Source organism: Trichosurus vulpecula, chromosome 7 (genome assembly GCF_011100635.1).
Source record: "Trichosurus vulpecula isolate mTriVul1 chromosome 7, mTriVul1.pri, whole genome shotgun sequence".
In the NCBI taxonomy this organism is placed as follows: domain Eukaryota; kingdom Metazoa; phylum Chordata; class Mammalia; order Diprotodontia; family Phalangeridae; genus Trichosurus; species Trichosurus vulpecula.
This window is the reverse complement of record NC_050579.1, coordinates 146,122,756-146,146,578: the sequence shown is the minus strand read 5'-3', so window position 1 is coordinate 146,146,578 and position 23,823 is coordinate 146,122,756. Positions and strand designations below refer to the sequence as shown.

Here is a 23,823-nt window from a genome sequence, read left to right as displayed (position 1 = left end):
TGTATCATTATGCAAAACACTTCCATAAATAGTCATTTTGTGAAACACTAACTATATTTCCCTCCATCCTATCCTGTCCTTTATTCAGTTTTCTCCCTTGACCCTGTCCCTTTTCAAAAGTGTTTGCTTTTGATTACTTCCTCCCCCTATCTGCCCTCCCTTCTATTGTTCCCCCTTTCTTATCCCCTTCTCCCTACTTTCATGTGGGGTAAGATACCCAATTGAGTATGTATGTTATTCCCTCCTCAAGTCAAATCCAATGAGGCAAGATTCACTCATTCCCCCTCACCTGCCCCCTCTTCCCTTCCAGTGAACTGCTTTTTCTTGCCACTTTTATGTGAGATAATTTACCCCATTCTATCTCTCCCTTTTTCCCTCTCTTAATCTATTCCGCTCTCATCCCTTATTTTTTTAGATATGATCCTTTCATACTGAACTCACCCTGTGCCCTCTGTCTATATATATGTATATTCCCTTCAACTACCCTAATACTGAGAAAGGTCTCATGAATTACACACATCATCTTTCCATGTAGGAATGTAAGCAAAACAGTTCCACTTTAGTAAATCCCTTATGATTTCTCTTTCTTGTTTATCTTTTCATGCTTCTCTTGATTCTTGTGTTTGCAAGTCAAATTTTCTATTCAGCTCTGGTCTTTTCATTGAGAAAGCTTGAAAGTCCTCTACTTTATTGAAAATCCATATTTTGCCTTGGAGCATGATACTCAGTTTTGCTGGGTAGGTGATTCTTGGTTTTAATCCTAGCTCCTTTGACCTCCAGAACATCATATTCCAAGCCCTTCAGTCCTTTAATGTAGAAGCTGCTAGATCTTGTGTGATCCTGATTGTCTTTCCACAATACTCAAATGGTTTCTTTCTGGCTAATTACAATATTTTCTCCTTGATCTGGGAACTCTGGAATTTGGCGACAATATTGCTAGGAGTTTTCTTTTTGGGATCTTTTTCAAGAGGCGTTTGGTGAAGTCTTTGAATTTCTATTTTACTTTCTGGTTCAGGTGAGTTTTCCCTGATAATTTCCTGAAAGATGATGTCTAGACTCTTTTTTTGATCATGGCTTTCAGGTAGTCCAATAATTTTTAAATTATCTCTCCTGGATCTATTTTCCAGGTCAGTGGTTTTTCCAATGAGATATTTCACATTGTTTTCCATTTTTTCATTCCTTTGGTTATGATTTTATAATATCTTGATTTCTCACAAAGTGAGAGTCTTTTTGACCTCCTTTTTCATTTGGCCAGTTCTGTTTTTTAAGGCATTCTTCTGCTCATTGGCTTCTTTCGCCATTTGAGTTAGTCTATTTTTTAAGCTGTTATTTTCCTTCAGTATTTTTGGGGTCTCCTTTAGCAAATCATTGACTTGTTTTTCATGATTTTCTGGCATCACTCTCATTTCTCATCCCAATTTTTCCTCTACTTCTCTTACTTGCTTTTCCTAACCCTTTTTGAGCTCTTTCATGGCCTGACACCAAATCATATTTTTCTTGGAGGACTTTGATGTAGGCTCTTTGACTTTGTTGACTTCTTTTGGCTGTATGTTTTGATATTCTTTGTCACCAAAAAAATATTCCAAAGTCTGAGTCTGAATCTGAGAGCGGCCTGTTCTTGTTCCCAGCCAACTACTTGACCCTTGAGCTTTTTGTCAGAGTATGACTGCATGTAGAGAATACTTTGTCCCAAGCTTTTGGGGCTGTGCTGCTGTTTTCAGAGCTACTTCTACACAGCAAATTCTGCCACACCAGCGCTCCTCCTCCCCCAAAAACTGCCAACCTGGACTGTGACCCAGATCCAAGCAGGCTCTGCACTCCTGCTCTAATCTGCTGCTTAATTCCTCCCACCAGGTGGGGCCGGAAGCAACCACAACTAGAGCTCTGGAAGCAGCCCCAGAGCTGCACAACTTCTGCGCTCCTGCGGCTAGGGCCAACCGTACACTCCATTCACTCAGATCCAGAAGTGTTTTCACTACCCTTCTCTGTTGTTGAGAAGTCTGGTAACTGCCACAGCTCAATGATTCAGGGCCCTACTGCCTGTTCCACCTGGCTCCAAGTCTGTTTGGTTCTGGCATGGTACACGCTGTGCTGTATTCTAGCTCGACGTGATAGACCTCTTCCAGTGACCATCCAGGCTTTCCTGGGGTGGAGTCCTGCTTCCCTCTGCTATTTCATGGGTTCTGCCGCTCTAGAATTTGTTCAGAGCCATTTTTGACAGGTGTTTGAGGGACCTGGGGGACAGTTTAAGCAAGTCACTGCTTTCCAGCTGCCATCTTGACTCTGCCCCTTCCCCACCCCCCGCCAATTAACTTTCAGGAGTTGAAAGGGATCTTAGAAGTACAGAACAACTAATTGTAGCATAAATAGTTTTTGCAGTGTTACTGACAAGTGGTTGACCCTTCTTCAATGGCAGATATTTCAGTATCTCATGAAGCAGCCCAGTCCATTTACGGACAGTTTTCATTTTGTTTTAATGGTCTTCCTTATATACTAAGTTAAACTCGGTCTTGTCTAGAACTATAAACAAGCCTAATCTCGCTTTACCTTGAGAGGACTTCAAACACTTGAAGAGGGAGAACATAACATCCTTTCCTGCTTCATTTTCTCTTCTCTAGGCTAAGAATCCCCATTTCATTCACATAGTTTCTAGTCCTTTTCACTAGCTTAATGTCCTTCTAAAATTGTAGCCCACAATACTGAGTGAATATTGTCTATAACATAAAAATCCCTCATAGTGTCTGATTTTATAATCATCTCTTATTGAAGCTAAATACAGATAAGCCATTAAAATGCATAAATTAAGGTCTCTCAATAATAAAGATACTTTTATCTCACTATTATAGGAATTCATACATAATGAAACTATGATCCTATGTCCTCTCTCTGCCAAAGGATTACAGTGATTATAACAAATTCAATTAATAACTCACTAAAAACAGGTTTATGGAAATTAAGCGTGCTTCTGAAAAACTACAGGAAATAATGAAGGCTTCAAAAGTATCCTAACTGTGGCCACCACTTTCTTTGTAAGGGAGAGTTCTATTGAAAAATGGCTTGTGTTACACTGATGCAAGGAAAACCTTAGAGAAAATGTTAGCATACTTTAGAATCTTTACATACACATGTATATACTGCAGACACACATTCCTCTATGTAGAACAGGCATTTAAGACAGATGACAACACAATATTAGCCAAAATCTTAATAGGAAAATAAAATGATAGATTTTAAAAATATAGCACTGTTAAAAAGAGCTACATTGAGGTAACTGTTGAGGTGAATCTTAGAAGCAGCTCAGAGATTCTAAGAGTAGGAGGTAGAAAAGGACAGGATTTCAGTCACTGGGACCAGCCAGAGACGAAAAAAAAAAAAGGCACTGAATTGAGAGACAGAGCTGTATGTGTGAAGAACCACAAATCAGTTGGTATAGCCTAATGGTATAATGTGTGAAGAGTAAAGTACAAGACGACTGGAAAGGTTGGAAGGGACAAAGCTGAAAACAGCATTAAATGTCCAAAAAGTGTTTTGGAGGTGGGATGGGGTATGTTTTATATTTGATCCTAAAGGTAACTGGGAGAAACAGGAGTTTACTCAGGTAGGGGGGTGGGGTGTGTGGCACATCAGGCTTATCAGGAAAATCACTTTGAAAGTTATTATGGACTAGAGGGGGGACAGATCTCAGGCAGGGAGACCAATCAGAAAGCAAATATTGCAACTTCTGGGACCTATTTCTCATTTAAGATACTATACACGTACCATTTTGTGCATGAAGCCTTTCCTGACTCCATCAGCTTCTAGTGTCCTTTCTCAAACTGTCTTATATATATATATATATATATATATATATATATATATATACCTATACTTACTAACTTTTATGTCTACTTGTTGTCTTCCCATTAGAATGTAAGCTTTTTCGAGTAGGGATTATTTCATATTTTCTAACTTGTACCCTCATCATTAGCTAAGGACCTGGAACGTGTCACATGTTGAAAGGTGGACAGAGGGTCAGTCAGTCAAGCAGTTGGTACACATTTACTAAGTGTCTACTATGTGCCACGCAATGTACTTAAGCACTGGAGATACAAAGGGGGGGGGGGGGGTCGTGGTGGCATGGAGGCCACAGAGCCTGCTCTCAAAGAACTCACAGTTTAATAGGGGAAACAACATGAAAACAAGGATTTACAAACAAGCTTTATAGGATAAATTAGAAATAATCAGCAGAGGGAAGGCATTAGAATTAAGAGAGTATAGGAAAGGTTTCCTATACATGATAAGATTTTAGCTGGGACTTAAAGGAAGCCCAAAAAACCAGGAGGCTGAAAAGCAGGAGAGCTTTCCAAGCACTGAGGAGAGCCAATGAAAGTGCCCAGAGTCAGGAGATAGAGGGTCTTGTTCAAGCAACAGTGAGTCCAGTGTCACTGGATCTCAAGTCCAGGGAGTTAGGAAGAGAAGGGTGAGAGGAGGGAGAAAAGACTGCAAAGGAGGGGCAGGGTACAGAGCTAGGTTATGAAGGGCTCTGAACGAGAGAGGATGTTTTTATTTGATCCTGGGGATGACAGGAAGCCACTGACACTGAGTAGGAAGGTGATATGGTTACACCTGTGTTTTAGGAAGATCATACTGAAATCTGAGGGAAGAATGGACTGGAGTGGGGAGAGATTTGTGGCAAGGAGACCAAACAAGAAGGTTTGAGGCAATAAGGACCTACACCAGAGGAGAGAGGAAATCTTAAAATGCAAATGCCTTATTGGTCAAAGCATTGACAACATAGGTATAACCTTTTAATTACATTTTTATTACTTTCATCCAACCTAAAAATGCTTTAAAGAAATGAGTGTATTTCTTCACTTTTTTTTTAAATTCAGAGAACAAAACAGAACAAAAAGCTATTTTTCCAAATATTTCTTCATAGGAAATATACAGAATTAATGAATTCAAAATTTTACCTCAATAACTCCATATTGGGAAATGAGACCCTTGCGTACATATACAGATAAACTGCAACTAAAGGCAAATGCATCTGATTTTGAAAATAAGTTTCCCTTTCACATTACAGGATGTTAGGGCCCTAGCATCCTCATAATCTGCAAAATCTGTGTGAAATTTTTTAGGCCTCCCTTAGTACCAGAGAAAAAGTCTGAATTATGGTATAAAAAGATAAAATGATGATATTATACAATATTATATGTATATTTTATGCATTTTTGAGTTTCTAAATTTTTTCTGTGGCTTCCACAAAACTCCAAAATTCCCATTTAATTTCTTAGGCTGACCCGCAACATATCAAAACTACAATGGGGAAAGTTGTGATGTAGAAGGGATCACTGTATTTTCTTAAATTGAACTCTATTGAAATAAGCATAAAATATTCCTTACCTGAATTTCTAACAACATTCTGTCAATCTTATTTTGCTGGCTGTCTATTACCTACATAAATAAAACACAAATCAGTCTATTACCAATTCATTTCTTCTATTAGTTTGACCAATACAACTCTTCTAGACATTGGTCTCATTTGTGAAAACTTTAGTGGGATTATTCCCTTTGCAAAAGGATTCTGCAATAGTGTATATTTGCCTAGCAAGGTCAAATAGTTCACTCAAAATATTATTTTAATCACATTTAATTTTGAACTTCTTAGAAACACATTTAATGCATAAAGTTGTATAACCATTTCCAATTACTAATATTTGTGATCCCTAATTCTATCCCAAGTTTGATTTTGTATAAAGAACTCAAGATTACAAAGAAAATCTTTGGTTTTTTTGGTTTAAGCTGAGAATATAGGGTTTTTTTTTAATTAAACATACTATATCATTTCCTCTTCATCTAGAAATGCTGATTAAATTTTCCTTCCTAAAGAAGAATTAATGAAACAAGGCATTATCTAATACAATTACACTAAGTAAACAGGACTTTTCACTTCCCACTCCCACAAATTAAAGCTGTAGAACATAACTTATTCATATTTATAGTGGAAATGTATTGCCTGACCTTACTGGCATTCTCATTCTGTTCTTTGAGATGATCATTTTCATCCTGAAGTTGCTTTGCATCTAGTATGGGCAGCCGGATACCATCTTCAAGACACCTTTCAACTTTCTGTTGTAAACTGTATTAAAATTTGAAAGACAATGAAAATAAGTTCAAATGGCTAATTTTAGTCAAGATCTCTTTTTCTTTAATGCCTATGGCATTTCATACGATAGTAGAATCTAGAGCTATGGACAAGGAAGGCAGCTAAAGTCCTGAAATTCTTACACACTTGTGCCTCTTAGCATTCTCTCTTTTCATTTGGGCTTTCCTATTTCTCTTCTGGGCAGCTAGATGGTATAATGAATAGAGTGACAGACCTAGAATTGGGAAGACTCATCTATTTGAGTTCAAATCTGGCCTCAGACACTTCCTCACTGTGTGACCCTGGGCAAGTCACTTAATCCTGCTTGCCTCAGTTGCCTCATCAGTAAAAAGATCTAGAGAAGGAAATGGCAAACCACTCCAGTATCTCTGCCAAGAAAACCCTAAGTGGGGTCACAAAGAGTCTGATGCAACTCAAAAACGACTTAAACAACAAATTTTCTTTTCTAAATACCATTACTAATTCCTAAATATCTTTCCCTTCATCTCTACCTAAAATTCCTACCCAGTCTTCCAGTTTTCAAGACTCTTTACAGGGAGCAATTCTTCCATATTATTGTGATTGACTGGTGTATTAGTTGTGTCTAACTCTCTGTGACCCCATTTGGGATTTTTTTTTTTTGACAAAGATATGGGAGTGGTTTCCGTTTCCTTCTCCAACTCATTTTTCAGATGAGGAAATTGAGGCAAACAGGGTTAAGAGACTTTCCCAGGGTCACACAGATAGTAAGTATCTGAGGCCACATTTGAACTCAGGTCCTCCTGACTTTAGTGCTGGCACTCCATCCACACTGCACCACCTGGCTGCCCCAAAATTCTTCCATGAAGTCTTAAAAGTAATCTCTCCCCTCCTATTAACTCTTTTTCTCATGTTTCAATTGGATTTTGGTTTTGCTTTTTTTAATCTGCAGGTTTTCTCTCTCCTAGAACCATAAGCTCTTTAAAAAAAGGGGTCAAATCTAAAATATTTAGTAATCTCCCCAAGTACATTGTTTTGTAATAGCTAAAAGAATAAATCCATCTGCATTGCCCATATTACATATCTGTTAATTTTTCCTCCCACCCAACTCACAGACCTGGCACTTTCTGGTGGCAGAAAGGGGATGGAGGTAAAAAAGAAAAAGGAAGTAGCCTACTATATCTGAATAGGGTGCTATTCTTGGCTTTGCTACTTATTAGCTAGATGACCGCGGGGAAGTCACTTCTCTCTGGCTATAAAATGAAGAGCTATATGCTGAGGAAGTAGGAAAAAGTGAAATGGTGCTATTGGCAAGGGTGAGGAATAAAAAATAAAAATAAAAAGAATTGGGTCCAGTCTCTTGCTCTAGCTTGTAATTCTCTGTATGTGTGTTGCAAAAAGCATAAGGAAACAGAAAAATGTATCTTCTATTTCTAGATTGAGGTGAATTATTTTCCTTTTTCTTCCAGTCAACACAGCAAACATGGGTTTGTCTTCTTTTCCAGGAAAGAAAAAAAAAGGGCCATACCTAGAATCTACAAGATAAATAATGGTCTTGAACTTCACAATGACAATCAGCGAGTTAACGTGGCCAGGTCACAAATAAAAAGTGATAAAAAAGGATGCACCAGAGGGATTTTATCTATTACTAATGTTGTACTGCTTTGTAGTACTTTATCACTTGTCATAAAAATGTTTCCACTATCAGTCTAAAAATAAAAAGCATAAATACTTTATGTTCTAGAATAGCTTGCTTCCCCCTAATTTAGTATCAAAAGACATTACTTATAAATATTTTTAGGATTTCAAGAGAAACAAAATTCATTACCAAGATTAAAGCTTTTCAAATGTAGTCAACTGTGAGAATGGGAAAAAAAATGTCTGTACCAAAAAGCATAGTGAAAAAGCCCTGGATTTGGAATCAGAGGCTAGAGGTTCTAATCCTGACTTTGCTACTTATTAGCTGTATCAAGTGGGACAAGTCAATTCCCTTCTTTGAGTCTCAGTTTCCTAACCTGTAAAATGAAGGGTTTGATTAACTGATCTTCAATATCTCTTCCAACTATAAAATTCTATGATATTTCTTTTCTAAATGCAGAAAAACTTTTTTTTGAACATTTTTATATGATGAGTAGTATGACTGTTTAAGCAATTGTTTTGATTAGTAAAGATATTCATTCTAAAATTAATGTTTCAGTGGCCTTTTACATATGTTTATTCTAATAAGTAATTTCACAGTATAGATCTTTCAATACTAAGGGATTTCAAGACTGTCACTGAAATGAATTAGTTGCTGAAATTGATCAAGGAATCTAAGAAGTATTTCAGAAAACCAAATGAACCACATAACTGATACCTAATCATACAACTGACAAGTCACAGACTATAACAGAATTTTACAACTGGAAGAAGCCTGAGGGGTCATCTAAATCCAACACGCTCATTTTACAGATGAGGAAACTAAGGTTCAGGAAATTCATTTAACCAAGTTCACACACTTTTAATGGCAAAACCAAAATTAGAACCCAGGCTTTATTCTACTTATGTAAATTTAAGAAAGTTATGGGTAAACTGTTGATTGTAAACATTTTCCCATTTCAGAAAACGATACTAGATTCCATGATCATCACTGAATACTACTAAAAAAAAGTGCATCTACACAAAAAGGCTACTGCAGTTTACACTCAGTTTCGAGACTAACAAAGTAGTCCCAACAAGATGCAAATGCATTTAAACACATTCAAATATGTTCATTTAACAATGAGTATAAAACTCATTTCACTGGAAGCCAAAGAGAATAAGACAAGCTCTTTGGTTTTAATGACTTTACATTTTAACAAGCATGATAATGCATATGCTTGCTCTATTATTTATGAGAATGAAATAAGAGATACAAGTACTAAGTTCAGAGGCAAAAGAGAAGTACTTCCATCTAGGAAAGGCAGCTTCAGGAGGAGGTAATGTTTGAACTTATAAGTTATACTAGAAAGCAAGGTGATAGATGTAATCATGTTTCCAAGACCCCATAGCTCTCTAACCTTGAAAAAAAAAAAAAAGCAGGGTAGGGGAATTACGGATAGTTACATAGAATAACCACAGCTGAATCTATGGGAAGAAGAAGAAAGAACCCTGATCAGAGAAAATCCATATGAAGCTCCATGTTCCCACTGTGAGGATATATGCAGGCTTCTAGACTTGTGCTTAGAACAGGGTGAGTACTCATGCCCTCTCCATCTGCAGCAGAGACTCTGCTGGCATACCTCCACCCTCTGCCTATTCTATGGCAAATGGCAGACATTGACTTTGTCCAGTAGGACGAGAGAGAGGGAGAGAGGGAGAGGGAAAGGGAGAGGGAGAGGGAGAAACTAATTCAGCTCAGCTTTGAGGAGGAAAGGAGATGAGCCAAAGGAGGAATTGAAGAGGAGGCCAATTTTCCTTAATAAAACTAAGGAGTCTGAAAAATGGCTGGGCCCAGTACTGTTTGCCCAAGGGTTACCCCATATTCCATTCAGGAATGACCCTTAAACATCACAGACATAAAAGAACATAAGAGAAGTGTAAACATAGTGTTCTATTTACACTTCTCTTATGCTCTCTAATTTTAATTATCTATACGTGTCAAATGTCCATTTCTTTTATCCAATAGAGACAGTTTTGCAAACGAGCAAAGGGAAAGGAATCAGAAAATTATAGGTAATGTTTATTTTTTGTTTTAAAGGTTGATATACCAAAATTTCCATGAGGTAAGCCCTAAATAAAAGTCCATAACACAAATAAATCAGTACAAAGGCTCTTAAAATCAGGATTAGAATACAAAACTCTCAAGAATTACTAACAAGACAAACTACAGTGAAAGAACACCTGTTGAAATATACTCACGCATACTTCCAAACCAGTCTAATTCCTCTTCCACCACTCAGTCCTTCAAATACTTAAATAAATTACCAAGTTTCCTTCCCGCCTGAGTCATTTCTTCTCTGAGTTAACATCCTAATTTCCTTCAAGTGATCCTGTTATGATGGACTTTAAGTCCCCTCACCATCTGGGTCACCCCTCCCTTTGAATATATTGCAACTTATCAATTCTCTTCCTAAAAAATAGAGTCTAGAACTGCACGCTACACTCACGTGTGGTTGTTCTAATCAGGAAAGAGTGCGGCAAGATCATTTTCCTTATTCTACAGCCCATTCTATTAAGGCTGCAATAACATTCTTGACTGCTTCATCCAACTGCTGGCTCTTATTGAACTTGCCATTTCCTAGAATTCCCAGGTCTTTTTCTACACAAACTACATACAGTCCAGTCATACCTCCTGGGGTTTCCAAAAAAAAATACAAAAATCATACTAGTCCTCCAGCTTTAACTCAATTTAATATTATTAAATTCATCCCCTTATTCTAGCTGGTTGCTATCTTTCTGGATGTCTATTTTGTCATCTAATATGTTAACCCCTTCCAGATTAATATTTCTGACAACAGAACAATTAAAAATAAACCCCTATGGCACGTCACCAGAGAGTTTTCAATTGGCATTAATCTTTTAATTGCTACTTTTTGGGTGCAGTTATTCAAGTAGTTTCTAATATACCTTACAACAGCGAAGCATCAGGCCTATATCTCTCCACATCATCCACAAGGATATCGTAAGAATCTTTGATGAATGCCCTACTAAAAATTCAGGCACGCAGCATTCTTCTGACCTACTAGTCCAATTACTCTGTCTAAAAGATATTCTGGCATAACCTGCTTTTTCTGTAAACTCATGCTAGGTCTCAGTGATCACCAGTTCCCTTTTGAGTGCTCATGAGTCAATCCTTTAATAACACATTCTAGACTTTTCCCAGGAAGCAAAAATCAAACCTCTTAGTATATATAGGCTGAAAAATTTATGTCTTGCTTTTTTGGAAATCTTGATGTATGTTTTAAAAACCAGAAAAATACCTTAGGAGTTTTAAGTGGCAAGTGTGATCACCTCCTTTCAGATTATCATTTAAATATCTTTTTTTTCTCTGCTAACCTCAAACTCTTGGCAGGACAGCAATGTTGCATTCTTATCTAAAACATTATGTAGATGTCAGACTATGAAATGCTGGCCAATGATAGAACTTTCCACAATGAAATCATACCCCCTTTTATTAATGTCATATCTTTACCATAAGTATGTAAGTAGTGGTTATTTGCATTTGAATTACTTTATCCAAAACTTCAACTTTCATATTTCAAGATAATCTAATGCCACACTGAAAAAACTGATAGATTTCATACCTTTGCACAGTAGTAACCAACTCCTTTTCTTTCTTCCGTTGACAGGCTAGCTGCCCCTCTTTCTCTTGATACTGAGTTCTGATCTCTCCAAGTTTTTTCTCCATATCTTTTACAGTCTCTTGTAAGTTCTTGTTTTTTTCTTCTAGAATCCGCAGCTAAAAGACAGTATTTATATCATGAAAGTTAAGATACAATTTAATAAATGATTATCAGAAAAGTTTAATTTGGAGATTTAGTATTCTCATGAACAAAATGTGCACACTAATTTCATTCTCATTTCTTAGAATTTAAGGTGTGCTTCATAGGAAGGAGAGCTCAGAGCATGAGAGATGGAGTCAAGGTTGGGGAGAAAGAAGAAACAACAGGCAGCAGAACACGTCATGACGGAGAGATGGAGAAAACCTGGGCAATTTCATCTGCTTGGATCTCCGCCATCACCACTTTCCTTAGAACCTCTCCTGAAACTTCCTTAGCTTCTTCATCCTGTCTTATCTTCTGTCAGTTATACAGCTTTCTAAACCAAAGCATGTATCCTCACTCCAAGCATATTTCACACGCATGCGCATGCACACACACACACACACCACACTCACACTCTTGTGAAAAATATTATTTCACTCTGGAATGAAGGATTAGGTAGGGATTAAGAGAAAGGCAAGGTGGAGAGTAACAGTATCCATGTGGAGGGAGACTATGGGAAAGAGCTTTGTAATAGGGGGATTGTCTTGAAGGACTTAAATTAAAAAAAAAAATCTACGTCAGTGAAGCTCAATAATTATCAGAATGTTTTGAAGGAACAATTATTTCAAGATAACGGATTGGTCACAGAGCCAATTTGGGGAAGGAATAGAAGTATAGATATAGGTGGAATGGTGACAAAGGAGTAGGTAACTGGCTGGAAATAAATGACTTGTTTGGGACAGAATTGGGAAAAAGTAAAGAGGTCATGAGAACAGTTTAAAAAAAATCAGGGGAAAAACAAACCTAATTAATATTCTTTGTAACGGAATTGAGTTCCAACAAGAGCCCTATGAGCATTTGTGCCATATAGGTTCTTTTGAAGCAAAGCAAGTTTTTGATAGGATGGAAATACACACATTTAGATGTGTGAAGCCCACAATATATTTTAATGCTATAGGAATTAAACAAATGAGATTAACTTACACCCAGACAAAAATATTTCACTTCAATATTTAAATTCATTAATTCTTAAGAAGCCAACTTAAAACACAGTTTCAATATTTTATTATTCATCACAATAGAAAGCAAGGGTCCCTCTTTACCTGTTGGCTCTGGCTCTGCACATCATCCAGAGTTGGCAGATCAGCCAAGTACTTTTCCAAGGTCTCAATTCGTCTTTGTTTCTCTTTGTTTTGTTCAGATTCCTTCTGACATTTCTTTTTCAAGCTACTAATGTACCTGTCTCTGGTTTTAAGCTAAAAAGAGAATATGTTTCATTGGTGTTTATATGTGACAAAATTTCATTAGAATAAACCTACGTTTCAATATTCGGAATCACTGGATCCAACAAATCCACCTATTTGATTTAACAATAAAAACATTATTCCAACAATTAATGTGTATATGTGTCTGTACACATACACAGACACACACATACACACATACGTACATATGTGTATATATAGATTTTTACTTTAAGCCAATAAATGCACATGAGCTTAATCAATAAGGTAACAAGTATTTGCACAAATGTGTTTATTTTGCATATATATACCCATTTATTTAATACTATTTGAAAATAATCATTTTTGAAAATTCAATAATCAGCAATAATACCACAATAATTAAGATCAATAACAGAGGTGAGAAAGGAAAAAGATATTTAAATGATAATCTGAAAGGAGGTGATCACACTTGCCACTTAAAACTCCTAAGGTATTTTTCTGGTTTTTAAAAGCTTATCTATCTCCCCTCCAAAGAACAGGCTCTTCCTATACTCACAGTTTAGTGTTTTATTTTGGTTTGTCTTTGCTTAAAAAGGCAAAAAATTCCATTTTTAGATCTCTCTGCTACGTAGTTTTTCTCATGTGAAACTGAAATTTGCCTCCCTATATGGCAGGTAGGTGGTGCAGGAGAGAAAGCACTGAATCTGAAGTCAACAAGATATAAGGTCAAATCCAGACTCAGACATTTACTAGCTGTGTGGCCCTGGTCAAGTGACTTAAGCTCAGTCAGTCTTAGCTGCCTCATCTATAAAATGCTATTATTATTGTACCTACCTTTCTCACAGGGTTGTTATGAGGATAAAATGAGATAATATTTGAAAGTGTTTTACAAACTTTAAAGTGCTATATAAACCCTAGTTATTGCTGTCATTAATACCATTATCTATGACTTCTATCTTCTGTTCCTAAATTCTGTCTGTTGGGTCTAAGTAGAATAAATCTCATCTCTTTCACAAAACAGACCTTTCCTTCTGAAAGCTAACTATCACAGAATCAAAGGATCTCAGAGTTGTGAAGTACATCTAGGCAAATACTACACAAACAAGGATCCTCTCTACACCACAGCCAAAAAGTAGTAATCCAGTCCCTGATTGAAGATCTCCACTGAATGGGAACCTATTTTCTCCTCAGGTATGCCACTCAACTTTTAGATAGCTCTGATTGTTAGAACTTTTTCTTTGTAGTAAGTCAAAATTTACTTCTTTCTCATTTCTATAAGATGTTTTTATTTCAATTTTCCTGGATAAGCAGAACAAATCTAATCACTTGTCCACATCACACTCCTTCAAATATTTTTCCTGGGAGGAAAGATCTGGCTAGTAACCTAGCCTAATCCTGGACAAATTTGATTTTGATTCCTACTGTTACTTCAAATTAGGTGCACTATCACCCATTTATATCACTCTATCTTCAAATAGTACTTTCTAAACTCTAGTGGCTCTGCAATCTGTCAGAACAGGGCTCTATGCTAGGTAATGGAAATTAAAAGACAAAATAAAAAGGGAGTCCTAACCCACAAGGAGCTTACATTCTATTGGATGATCTGAAGTTGGAAAGAAAATTAAAAATGGCAAGAGATCATGAAGTTTCCTAAAAGAGGTAGCAGTTAAACTAAACCTTGAAAAAAGCTAAGGATTCTAAGAAGTAGACCTAAACCATGAGTGTGATCTAGGCGCAGTAGGGATTTAAGACATGGAATGTTCAGTTCAGGGAACAGTAAGTAATCTAGGATGGCTGGATATGAAATCAGTCCATGGAGGATTTTTTTAAAAAACATATCAAAGTGAAGATTTTATATTTTGCCAATGAAGATTAGCCAGTGTGAAAATTACTTGATCAGATTTGTGGCAGACTATTTTGGTCAGCGGTGTGCAAGATGTATTAAACTGGTAAGAGTAGAAACAAAAGATCATTTAGAAGGCTACTGCAGTACTCCAGGTGAGAGGCGATGAAGGTGGTGTATAGTAGCCATGAGAGGAAAGAAAGGGCAGTTTGCAATAGATACTGCAGTGGTGGAATACCCAAGCTATGGCTACTGACTAGCTACTGGTACTGAAGGAAAGAGAAGAGTCAGGAAGTCTTGGAAATCATGAACCTGAGCAAATGGAATGTGTTTGCTGCCCTAAAAAGAAATAGGAAATTTGGAAGAGGAACAGGTCAGGAGAGCAAATAAGGCATTTCAAATTGGATGTTAAATTTGAGGTAAATCAAGGTAAATAAGCAGTAGACAGCTGATGGTGCAGAACTAGAGTTCAAAAGAAAGATTAAAGGCTGGATATATGGATTTTGGAACAACCTGCATAGAGAGGATTCCATGGGAACTGATGGTATCACCAAGATGGAAGTTTGTAGATGGAAAAGAAAAAAAGAGTGTCGTACTGTTGGCTCACATGGAGGTTAAAATCCACTGAAAATCCCCAGCCAGACTTTTGTCACACAAACTACTGTCTAGGAATGCCTCCCCACCCTTGCTTGTACTTGTGAAACTTATTTTATTTGAGGGTCTAAGTGTAAGACTCTACATTCATATAAACTAAATTTGGCTTATCATTCCAGTCTGTCAGTTTCTGGATCCTATCAACGAACATGTTAAACTAACCTTTCATTATCTGCAAATCTGACAATGACATGTATTTATCTAAGTCACTGACAAAAATGTTAAATAGGAATTAATAAGATAACACAGAATAGAGAGAAGAGAAAGCCAAGGACACTCCATTCAAGAGCTTCCTCTCAATACTCTTCATAAATGTAGATATAGATATAAATATAAATATAGAATTTTCTGAAAAATTCTTTGCTGAAGTATAGTTACATACTTCATCTACAGCAGACAACTAATCTACCAGTCTATCAGATCTATCCAGTCAACAATGGAAGGGAACTTAGTTTGGCATGACCTGTTCTTGATGAAGGCTGGCTATGGTCTTTGCAATCACAACATTCTGCTTCTAGATGATTGAAAAAAAGATTCTTTTAAAATTGCATCATAAAATTTTTAAAGGAATTGAAAATAGCCTCACTGGCCAATGGTTTTGTGACCTAGAGTGTCTATCACTGTTGTTCAATCCAGCTCTGTGGTACCTTTCCTGTTTTCCATGATCTTTCAAAATCACTGGCAGTGGTTCACCAATAACATCCTCCAGTTCTTTCAGAACCCATGAATGAAGTTCATCCAGGCCTGGTTACTATAACTGAATTTTAAGTTCTTTCCATTTTAAGTGAAGCTATTTTGACGAAGTAAGGTTCAGGTAAGGGAACCAGTTTTTCCTCCATGCTTTTTAGAAAATATTTCTGTTTGATATGCCCAGGAGATAAACAATCCAATGAGCTTCTCTACTGTCACTGATGTCAGTCCTCATAGGAAAAACATTATTGGAGATTCGCCCTACAAGATAGAACACAATTTACCCTAAATGTTGATTAGTAAAACAGTATTTAAATGATTGGTCATAAAAAACCTTGAACTAAAAGCAGCATGTAGACGATGAAACCATTAACTGCCCTGAGTATTGTTTCTGCTATCTAGTTACAATGCATACAACTAAGAAAATACATGATAGCATCTTCTAAATAGAGATATTATATAGGTTTACTTGTGTAGGTGTGTATTAAATTACAGAATGCGAGAGAGAGAGAGAGAGAGAGAGAGAGAGAGAGAGAGAGAGAAAATAGGTTCAAGCACATAATAGTCATAACAAAAGATTAAGCTGAATAGGAAACTTGGCTACAACTATGACCTTGATATTATGTGACTTCTTTAACCAGACAATATAATGAAATTAAAGCCTTACAAAGGAAAACTCTGTAAAAAGAATCTTAATTTAACTACATTAATTCTCAATAAATATAATTATCTTCTTTTATAAATTATGAACATAACTACTGAATTGTTTTAGAAGATATCTTATTCAGAACTTGCAAGACAAGCTCCTATTTCATGAGATGGGAAGTAACAGAAAACAGAGGCCTACATTGTACAATCATCAGTATAAAACTTTGGTAAAAAAAATAATTTAGTAGTAAGAATAATGATTAAAGAAAAAATAAACCTGAAGACTGATAAGTTCTTATTATATTTTCATTAAATCACAATTAATAGATTAACTGACTAATCTAAAGGGGAAAATACTTGTCTACCCTTACCATCAATGATTATTTCCTGAATATTCATGGGAAGCATGGCACTATACTAGAAAAATACACTGTGGAACAGGTGTAACAGAGGACCTTGAGGAATTTTTACTTGTTAGCTATTACAGAAAACAAATGATCAGTTAAGAGAACGTCATTACACAGAGTTGTAGATAATGGTTTCCATTTTAATGACACAAACACTAATAAGTATAACAGAGGTAATTGGGGAGCCCAAACCTGGTTGAATGCAGAGAATACACTGATTAGCAAGTTCACTATAACTTAAGAAGTTTAAAAGAAAGAGCAATGGTTCAACCTCAGTAAACCTGGCTCTAAAATCAACTCTGCTACTAGTTATCTAAGTAACATTAGGCAAGTCATTTGAAGTTTCTGTAGGTTAACCTTATTCAGATATAAAAATAGGGATATCACCTCACAGGGTCAGGACAAAGATGAAATAACATCGGAAATGTGCAAGCGCTATGAAAGAAAAGTTTAAATACTACACAAATAGGATAATAGGAAAACAGATCTTGGACTGGAAGGTATTTTAGTGCTCACCTAGTACAATTCAATCATTTTACAGATGAACAGACTTGAGGACCAGAGGTAAAGGTCACACATGTTAAGTGGCAGATACAGGATCTGAATTTAGGATGTTTAAATCAAAATATACTGTTCTTTTCACTATACTATATTGTCTTATCTCAGAAAATGAGAATTTCTATTTGGCCAAATGATTTCAAATTCAATCTAAGCAAATCCTACATGGAAAACTTAGCCTGATTTCATCCTTCCTGGAAGCACGACATAAATGGAAAATGAAGAGGAAAAATTATTATTCCTATACAGGAGAAAATAATTTACTGGTATCAAACTTTGGCCCTGGACACTAACTTTTACAAAAAAAAAAAAATTAGTATTTCTATATATCCAGGGTGTCCTAAAGGTCTTAGTGTACTTTTACGTTTTAATAGCTTAAATATTGCACATTCAACACATATTTATATGCTCTTATGTTATAAACACATACATATCTAGGGTTCCTGCTCCCAAAGGAAGATTTCAAGATTTCTCCCAGGTCTGTAGACTGTCTTGGAAACCAATAAGCAAATCAATTCAATTTAAGCAGTCACTACGCTAAGAGACCAGAAAATAAAACACTGTAAAAAATGTTTACCTTCTCTTCCAGTTTCTTCTTCTCTTCATTAGATTTGCTTGCACTTTGCTTGAGAAACTCATTGAGTTGTGAAAGCTCTTTTTCTGCAGAAGCAAGCTTTCGTTCAAGTTCCTCATGCTCAGGGCGAGATATTGATCGATCAGGAAATGGAGCCTGAAGTGAAGCGTTATCATACTGTGGCTGCTAGGTGAGAAAGACAAAAGAGGGGTTAAAAAGATTTATTATTGTCTTCATGACCCAAAATGAATCTGGAAAGAAAAATACAAATCAGTTTTATCTTATGCTTTACTATATTCGTAAAGAACCTGGAACTGTGTGAAAAATAAACACAACATCTGGAAACAGTTTGCGTCAATAAATGCAATGGCATCAAACAGTATAAATAATTCTATAGAAACAAATGTAGGATACAAATGTTTCTTCAGGATAAATCAAAATTTTGAAAAATATTCAAATATCTACTATGAGAACATGAATCCATAGAAGCTAGACTTCAGAGTCCAACATCTGGAGTCAGACGACTTGGGTTCAAAATCTGGCTTTTATTCACTAACTATGTGATGTTGTGCAAATCAATTAGCCTTTCTAGGTGGAAACTGAGGTCCCTTTCAGTTCTAAATCTAAATGGTGATAAGAGCACTTACCTTAACATTAATATGGTTAAACAATATGTTAAGAGAAGAAAACAATGTGCTAAGAGAAGAAAAAGTTCAAAGAAACATTGAGGTGATTAGATGAAATGATGCTGAATTAAGTAAGCAGAATTAGAAAAACATCATGTAAAGGCTGTCAAGTTCTGATTAATTTTAATGGCCAATATTGGTTCTACAGAACTAATTTTAGAAGCATCGTCCTCTTCCTTAGTATATGGAATTCGACGAATGAAGAAAATTATGCTGTCAGACTCAAGTCATTTTGTCAGGTGCCTTTACATAAATATTACTCATTAATTTGAGGGTTAAATGGGAAGTTTAAGGGGCAACAGTTCATTCTTGTGTGAAAACGAAAAGTAACAATAACATTTAAAAATACACCTAAATCAATCAATCTTCAAAAGAGTCAATGTTACAATTCCATATGAAGTTATGGTGCTAAAAATTAACAGACTAGAATGACAGGTTCAAATGAGATGGGGAAAAAAAGGTCCCCAGCTTCATTAACACCTATTAATGAAGAACAACAAAAGCCATATACACTATTTGAAAGAAAAGACAAACTTGTAAAACAACCTCCTTTCCAAACAAAAAAAGACAGAAATAGAAACTGGCTTATCAATAGTTCTTAGTGATAAGAGTTGGTGAGCTGGTTACCTTAGAAGTAAATAAAACTTTACATCACCTACACTAAGCAAACATTTTTTAAAGTAAAATTAAAAGTCTTTTAATCTCTTCATCGGGGCCAAATTTGGACATTATTTCACAACTTGTGGCCAAAACATTCACCCCAATGTGGCCAACCAGGTTATGAGTCTCTCCAGACATAACTAGGCTGGCACACAGATGGGACAAATAAACTTTCTCACCAGGTGGGTAACTCAAGGCATTTCTACCTTGGTAGGATGTACCAGAGTTTGAACCTCTGAAAACTCAGATGTCAATGACTTCTACACCATAAGGATGCATCAGGATACGATCTAAGTGGAAAGACCTTACATATTCTACTATAACAAAGCATGCTCTTAAGATTCCTAAAGGAAGGCCTATAATTTAAACACTTATCAGCAATATACCTACCACTTGGTAAATGCTGGTAAAATATATTAACAAATCAAAACCCTCTTTTCTTCTTTAGACATATCCCACCACTAAAGAGCATAAAAATCTTTAAAGCTTTAGGATAAAAGCCTCAACTCTCTATTGACCCAAAAGGTATCATTTCTTTTGTCTTTCAGATACAAAAATGTCCTACTTTCCTCAATCCACCTTGAATGAGCACTAAGTGGCACAGTGATTGTGTTGGACTTGAAGTCAGAAGACCAGCATTCAAATCCAACATCAGCCACTTTATAGAAATTTAACACTGGGCAAGTCACTTAACTCTGTCTGCCTTACGTTTCCTCATCTGTACAAAGGGGATGATAACAGCCCCCACTTCCCAGGGCTATTGTGAGAATCAAATAAGATCATATTTGTAGAGTACTTTGCAAACCTGAAAGCACTATATAAGTGCTAGCTATTACTATTATTAAATTAGTTGGTGTTTAAAAAAAAGACAAACCAAGAAACATATTTTTAAAATACAATCTTAAACGAGCTCCCAAGACAATATATCTTTTACAAATCTTATTTAATGAAAACTACCATGGATCAAATACATACTATTTCTTTCACTGATCAACATAGTCATTTTTGCTATTGGAGAGAATTAAAATTATCAAAGGCAACAGAAAATTTTGGCATCATATTTATACTCATAGTCATGCTTTTACTTAGTTTTCAATGAAGAAGATGAAATTATGCTAGGTTGTAGATATTTCCCACTCTTAGTCCCTAGAATTATTTACATGATGCTCCTTTACCCTCAGTAAACTGCTCTTATTTTTCCAAAGGAGATTTATGTGTAACTTCTTCTGATTTCCCAGGAAACATCCAAAATCCACCTATCACATCTTTTTTCAATACCCTTTTGGGTCTTCCTCTGCCCCCCTTACCTCCAAGACTTACCCTTGCTTCCTACCTTAGAGAGCCCTCTGCTGGATGTTTGCTATTTATAATGCATTTAATATTTTCTTTACCCTTCAAACTACACATTTACCACCTTGATTGCCTAATTGTGATTCAGTTTTGGAATACTAGCATAAAAACACTGAATCAAAATATTTAGAAAAGTGAAATGGTTCTGATAAAGGGGGGAAATGGTTACTATTGTAATGATGTGTGTGTGTGTGTGTGTTAAGTACAGTATCATGGAACCTCCCTACTGATACCTCCTTAATCACCTCGGTACACCACTCACAAGAGCAGCTATTTCAAACCTTTTCAGAACCCCTTCTTTCCACCCTCTTAGCTAAGAGTTTCACCTTACATCTCACCAAATAAGAGAAAGCTCTCTCTCCTCCCATGACTCAAACTTCTTCTACCTATCCTTCACTTCTATCTCATGTGAAGTGGAGACCCTTCTCCTTGTGATCCTCCTGCAGACACCCTTGATCCCATCCCCTCTTCTCTGGCTGTTACTCCCACTATCTCCATTGTCTACTCTTCAACCTCTCCCTATCTGACTCCTTTGCTGTTACAAACCTGCCTTTATGTCATCCCAGCTCTCACCTGATCCATATCTATTGGCTATTGCCCTCTACCTCTCCTCTTTTTCTTGGCTACAACCCTTGAGAGAGCTGTTATATACTAGGTGCCTCCACTTCTCCTCTCGTTTGATCCTAAACCCTCAACTATTGGGGCTTCCTACCTCCTCATTCAACTAAAATTGCTCTCTCCAAAGTTACCAATGATTTTATAATTGCCAAATCTAATAACCTTTGTTCAATCCTCATCCTTCTTGACCTCTTTTCAGCCTTTGAGACTAGTAATTTACCCTCTCCTCTTGTACACTCTCTCAAATTTTTATGAAACTACTCTTTCCTGGTGCTCTTCCTCCTATCTTTGTAACTGTTCCTTCACAATCTCCTTTGCTGAATCTTCATCCATGTCACTCCCACTAACAGTGGGTACTTCCAAGGCTCTCTCCTGCCCCTCCCTCTCTTTTCCCACTATATTATCTCATTTGGGGTTCTTAGCAGCTCCCATGGGTTCAACTATCATTTATAACAATGTGTTTGTGTATGTCCTACTCCTTCTTCTAGGTTCCCATCCCACCATCACAGAATGCCTAAGGGATACATCAAAGAAAATGTTCCACATGTACCTCAAGTCATTATGTCCACAATAGAACTCATTATCTTTCCCCAATCCCCTTCCCAAGTTCCAACTTTCTTAAGGGTAAAATCCAGGCTCACGTCCCAGTGTTGTCATCCAGTATTCACTAGCCTCATACCCAATACCCAATTTCTTACCAAATCTCATTATTTCTACTTGTACAACATCTCTTGTTTCCCCTTCTTTCTACAGTCCCAACCCTAGTGAAGGCCCTTATCATCTCACATTTGATTTTTCTACCTCAAGTCTCTCTCCAGATCCATCCATCCAATCTCGGCCGCCAAAATGATGCCTTTTTTTCCAGCAGAGTAGGAAACAAGGCATTTTATTTTTCTTAAATTCATTTATTTTTAGTTTACAACATTCAATTGCACAAGCTTTTGAGTTTTAAGTTTTCTTTCCCTCTCTCCTCTCCTCCCTCCCCAAAATGGCATGCAATCTGATATGGGTTCTACACATGCATTCACATTAAACATATTTTCACATTAGTCATGTTGAAAAGTATTATTATTAACCAATGGAATAAACCATGAGAAGGAAAAAACAAAACAAAAAAAAGAAGGCAAATGGTATGCTTCGATCTACATTCAGACTCCATAATTCTTTCTCCGAATGTGGACAACATTTTCCATCATGAACCTTCCCTTTTGGAATTGTCTTAGAGCCTTGCATTGCTGAGATGAGCCAGCTATCAAAGTTAGTCATTGCACAACGAGGCTATAACTGTGTACAATGTTCTCCTGGTTCTGTTCCCCTCACTCAGCATCAGTTCATGTAAGTTTTTCCACGTTTCTCTGAAGTCTGCCTGTACTCATCATTTCCCATAGCACAATAGTATTCCATTACATTCATATACCATAACTTGTTCAGCCATTCCCCAATTGATGGGCTTCCCCTCAGTTTCCAATTCTTTGCCAACACAAAAAGAGCTGCTATAAATATTTTTGTACATGTGGGTCCTTTTCCCATGTTTATGACCTCTTTGGGATACAGCTCTAGAAGTAGTATTGCTGGGTCAAAGGGTATGCACATTTTTATAGCCCTTTGGGAATAGTCCCAAATTGTTCTCCAAAATTAGTGGATCAGTTCACAAATCCACCAACAATGAATTAGTGTTCCAATTTTCCCACATCTTCTCCAGCATTTATAATTGTCCTGTTTTGTCATGTTAGACAATCTGACAGGTGTGATGTGGTACCTCAGAGTTGTTTTGATTTGCATTTCTCCAATCAATAGTGATTTAGAGAATTTTTTCATATCACTATAGATATTTTTAATTTCTTCCTCTGCAAACAGCCTGTTCATATCCTTTGACCATTTATCAAGTGGGGAATGACTTATATTCTTATAAATTTGACTCAGTTCTCTATATATCTTAGAAATGAGGCCTTTGTCAGAGACACTAGAGTTGTAAAAATTCTTTCCCAGTTTTCTGCTTCCCTCCTAATCTTGGTTGCAAAGTGATACTCTTAAAGTCCAACTCTGACCATGTCACCTCGCTCCACCCCCAAACTCAATAAATTTCATTGGCTCCCTATTACCTCCAGGATCAAATATATAATTAATTACCTGTTTGGCATTTAAGGCCCTCCACAACTTGGCCCCTTCCTACCTTTTCAATCTTCTTACCCTTGACTCCTTCCCATGTACTTTAAAATTCAATGACTCTGGCCCTTTTCTGTTGTTCTCTGAACATTACACTGGAATTCCTGACTATGCATTTGCTTCATGATATCTCCCCTGCCTGGAATAGCTCTTCTACTTCACTGTTGACTTCTACCTTCCTTTGACGGGAGGTCTC

At 36.5% G+C, this 23,823-nt stretch overlaps 1 protein-coding gene across 1 annotated transcript in view; it reads right to left on the bottom strand.

The window, feature by feature from the left end:
• Positions 1-23,823, bottom strand: part of CEP85L (centrosomal protein 85 like) — a 187,010-nt gene that overhangs the window by 14,344 nt on the left and 148,843 nt on the right. Inside the window, exons 6-10 of the mRNA XM_036768051.1 lie at positions 18,151-18,333; positions 12,651-12,803; positions 11,368-11,522; positions 6,001-6,118; positions 5,383-5,433 (exon numbers count right to left, since the gene is read on the bottom strand). Of these exons, the coding sequence (XP_036623946.1) occupies positions 5,383-5,433; positions 6,001-6,118; positions 11,368-11,522; positions 12,651-12,803; positions 18,151-18,333 (660 nt within the window). The remainder of the gene's footprint in view (positions 1-5,382; positions 5,434-6,000; positions 6,119-11,367; positions 11,523-12,650; positions 12,804-18,150; positions 18,334-23,823) is intronic.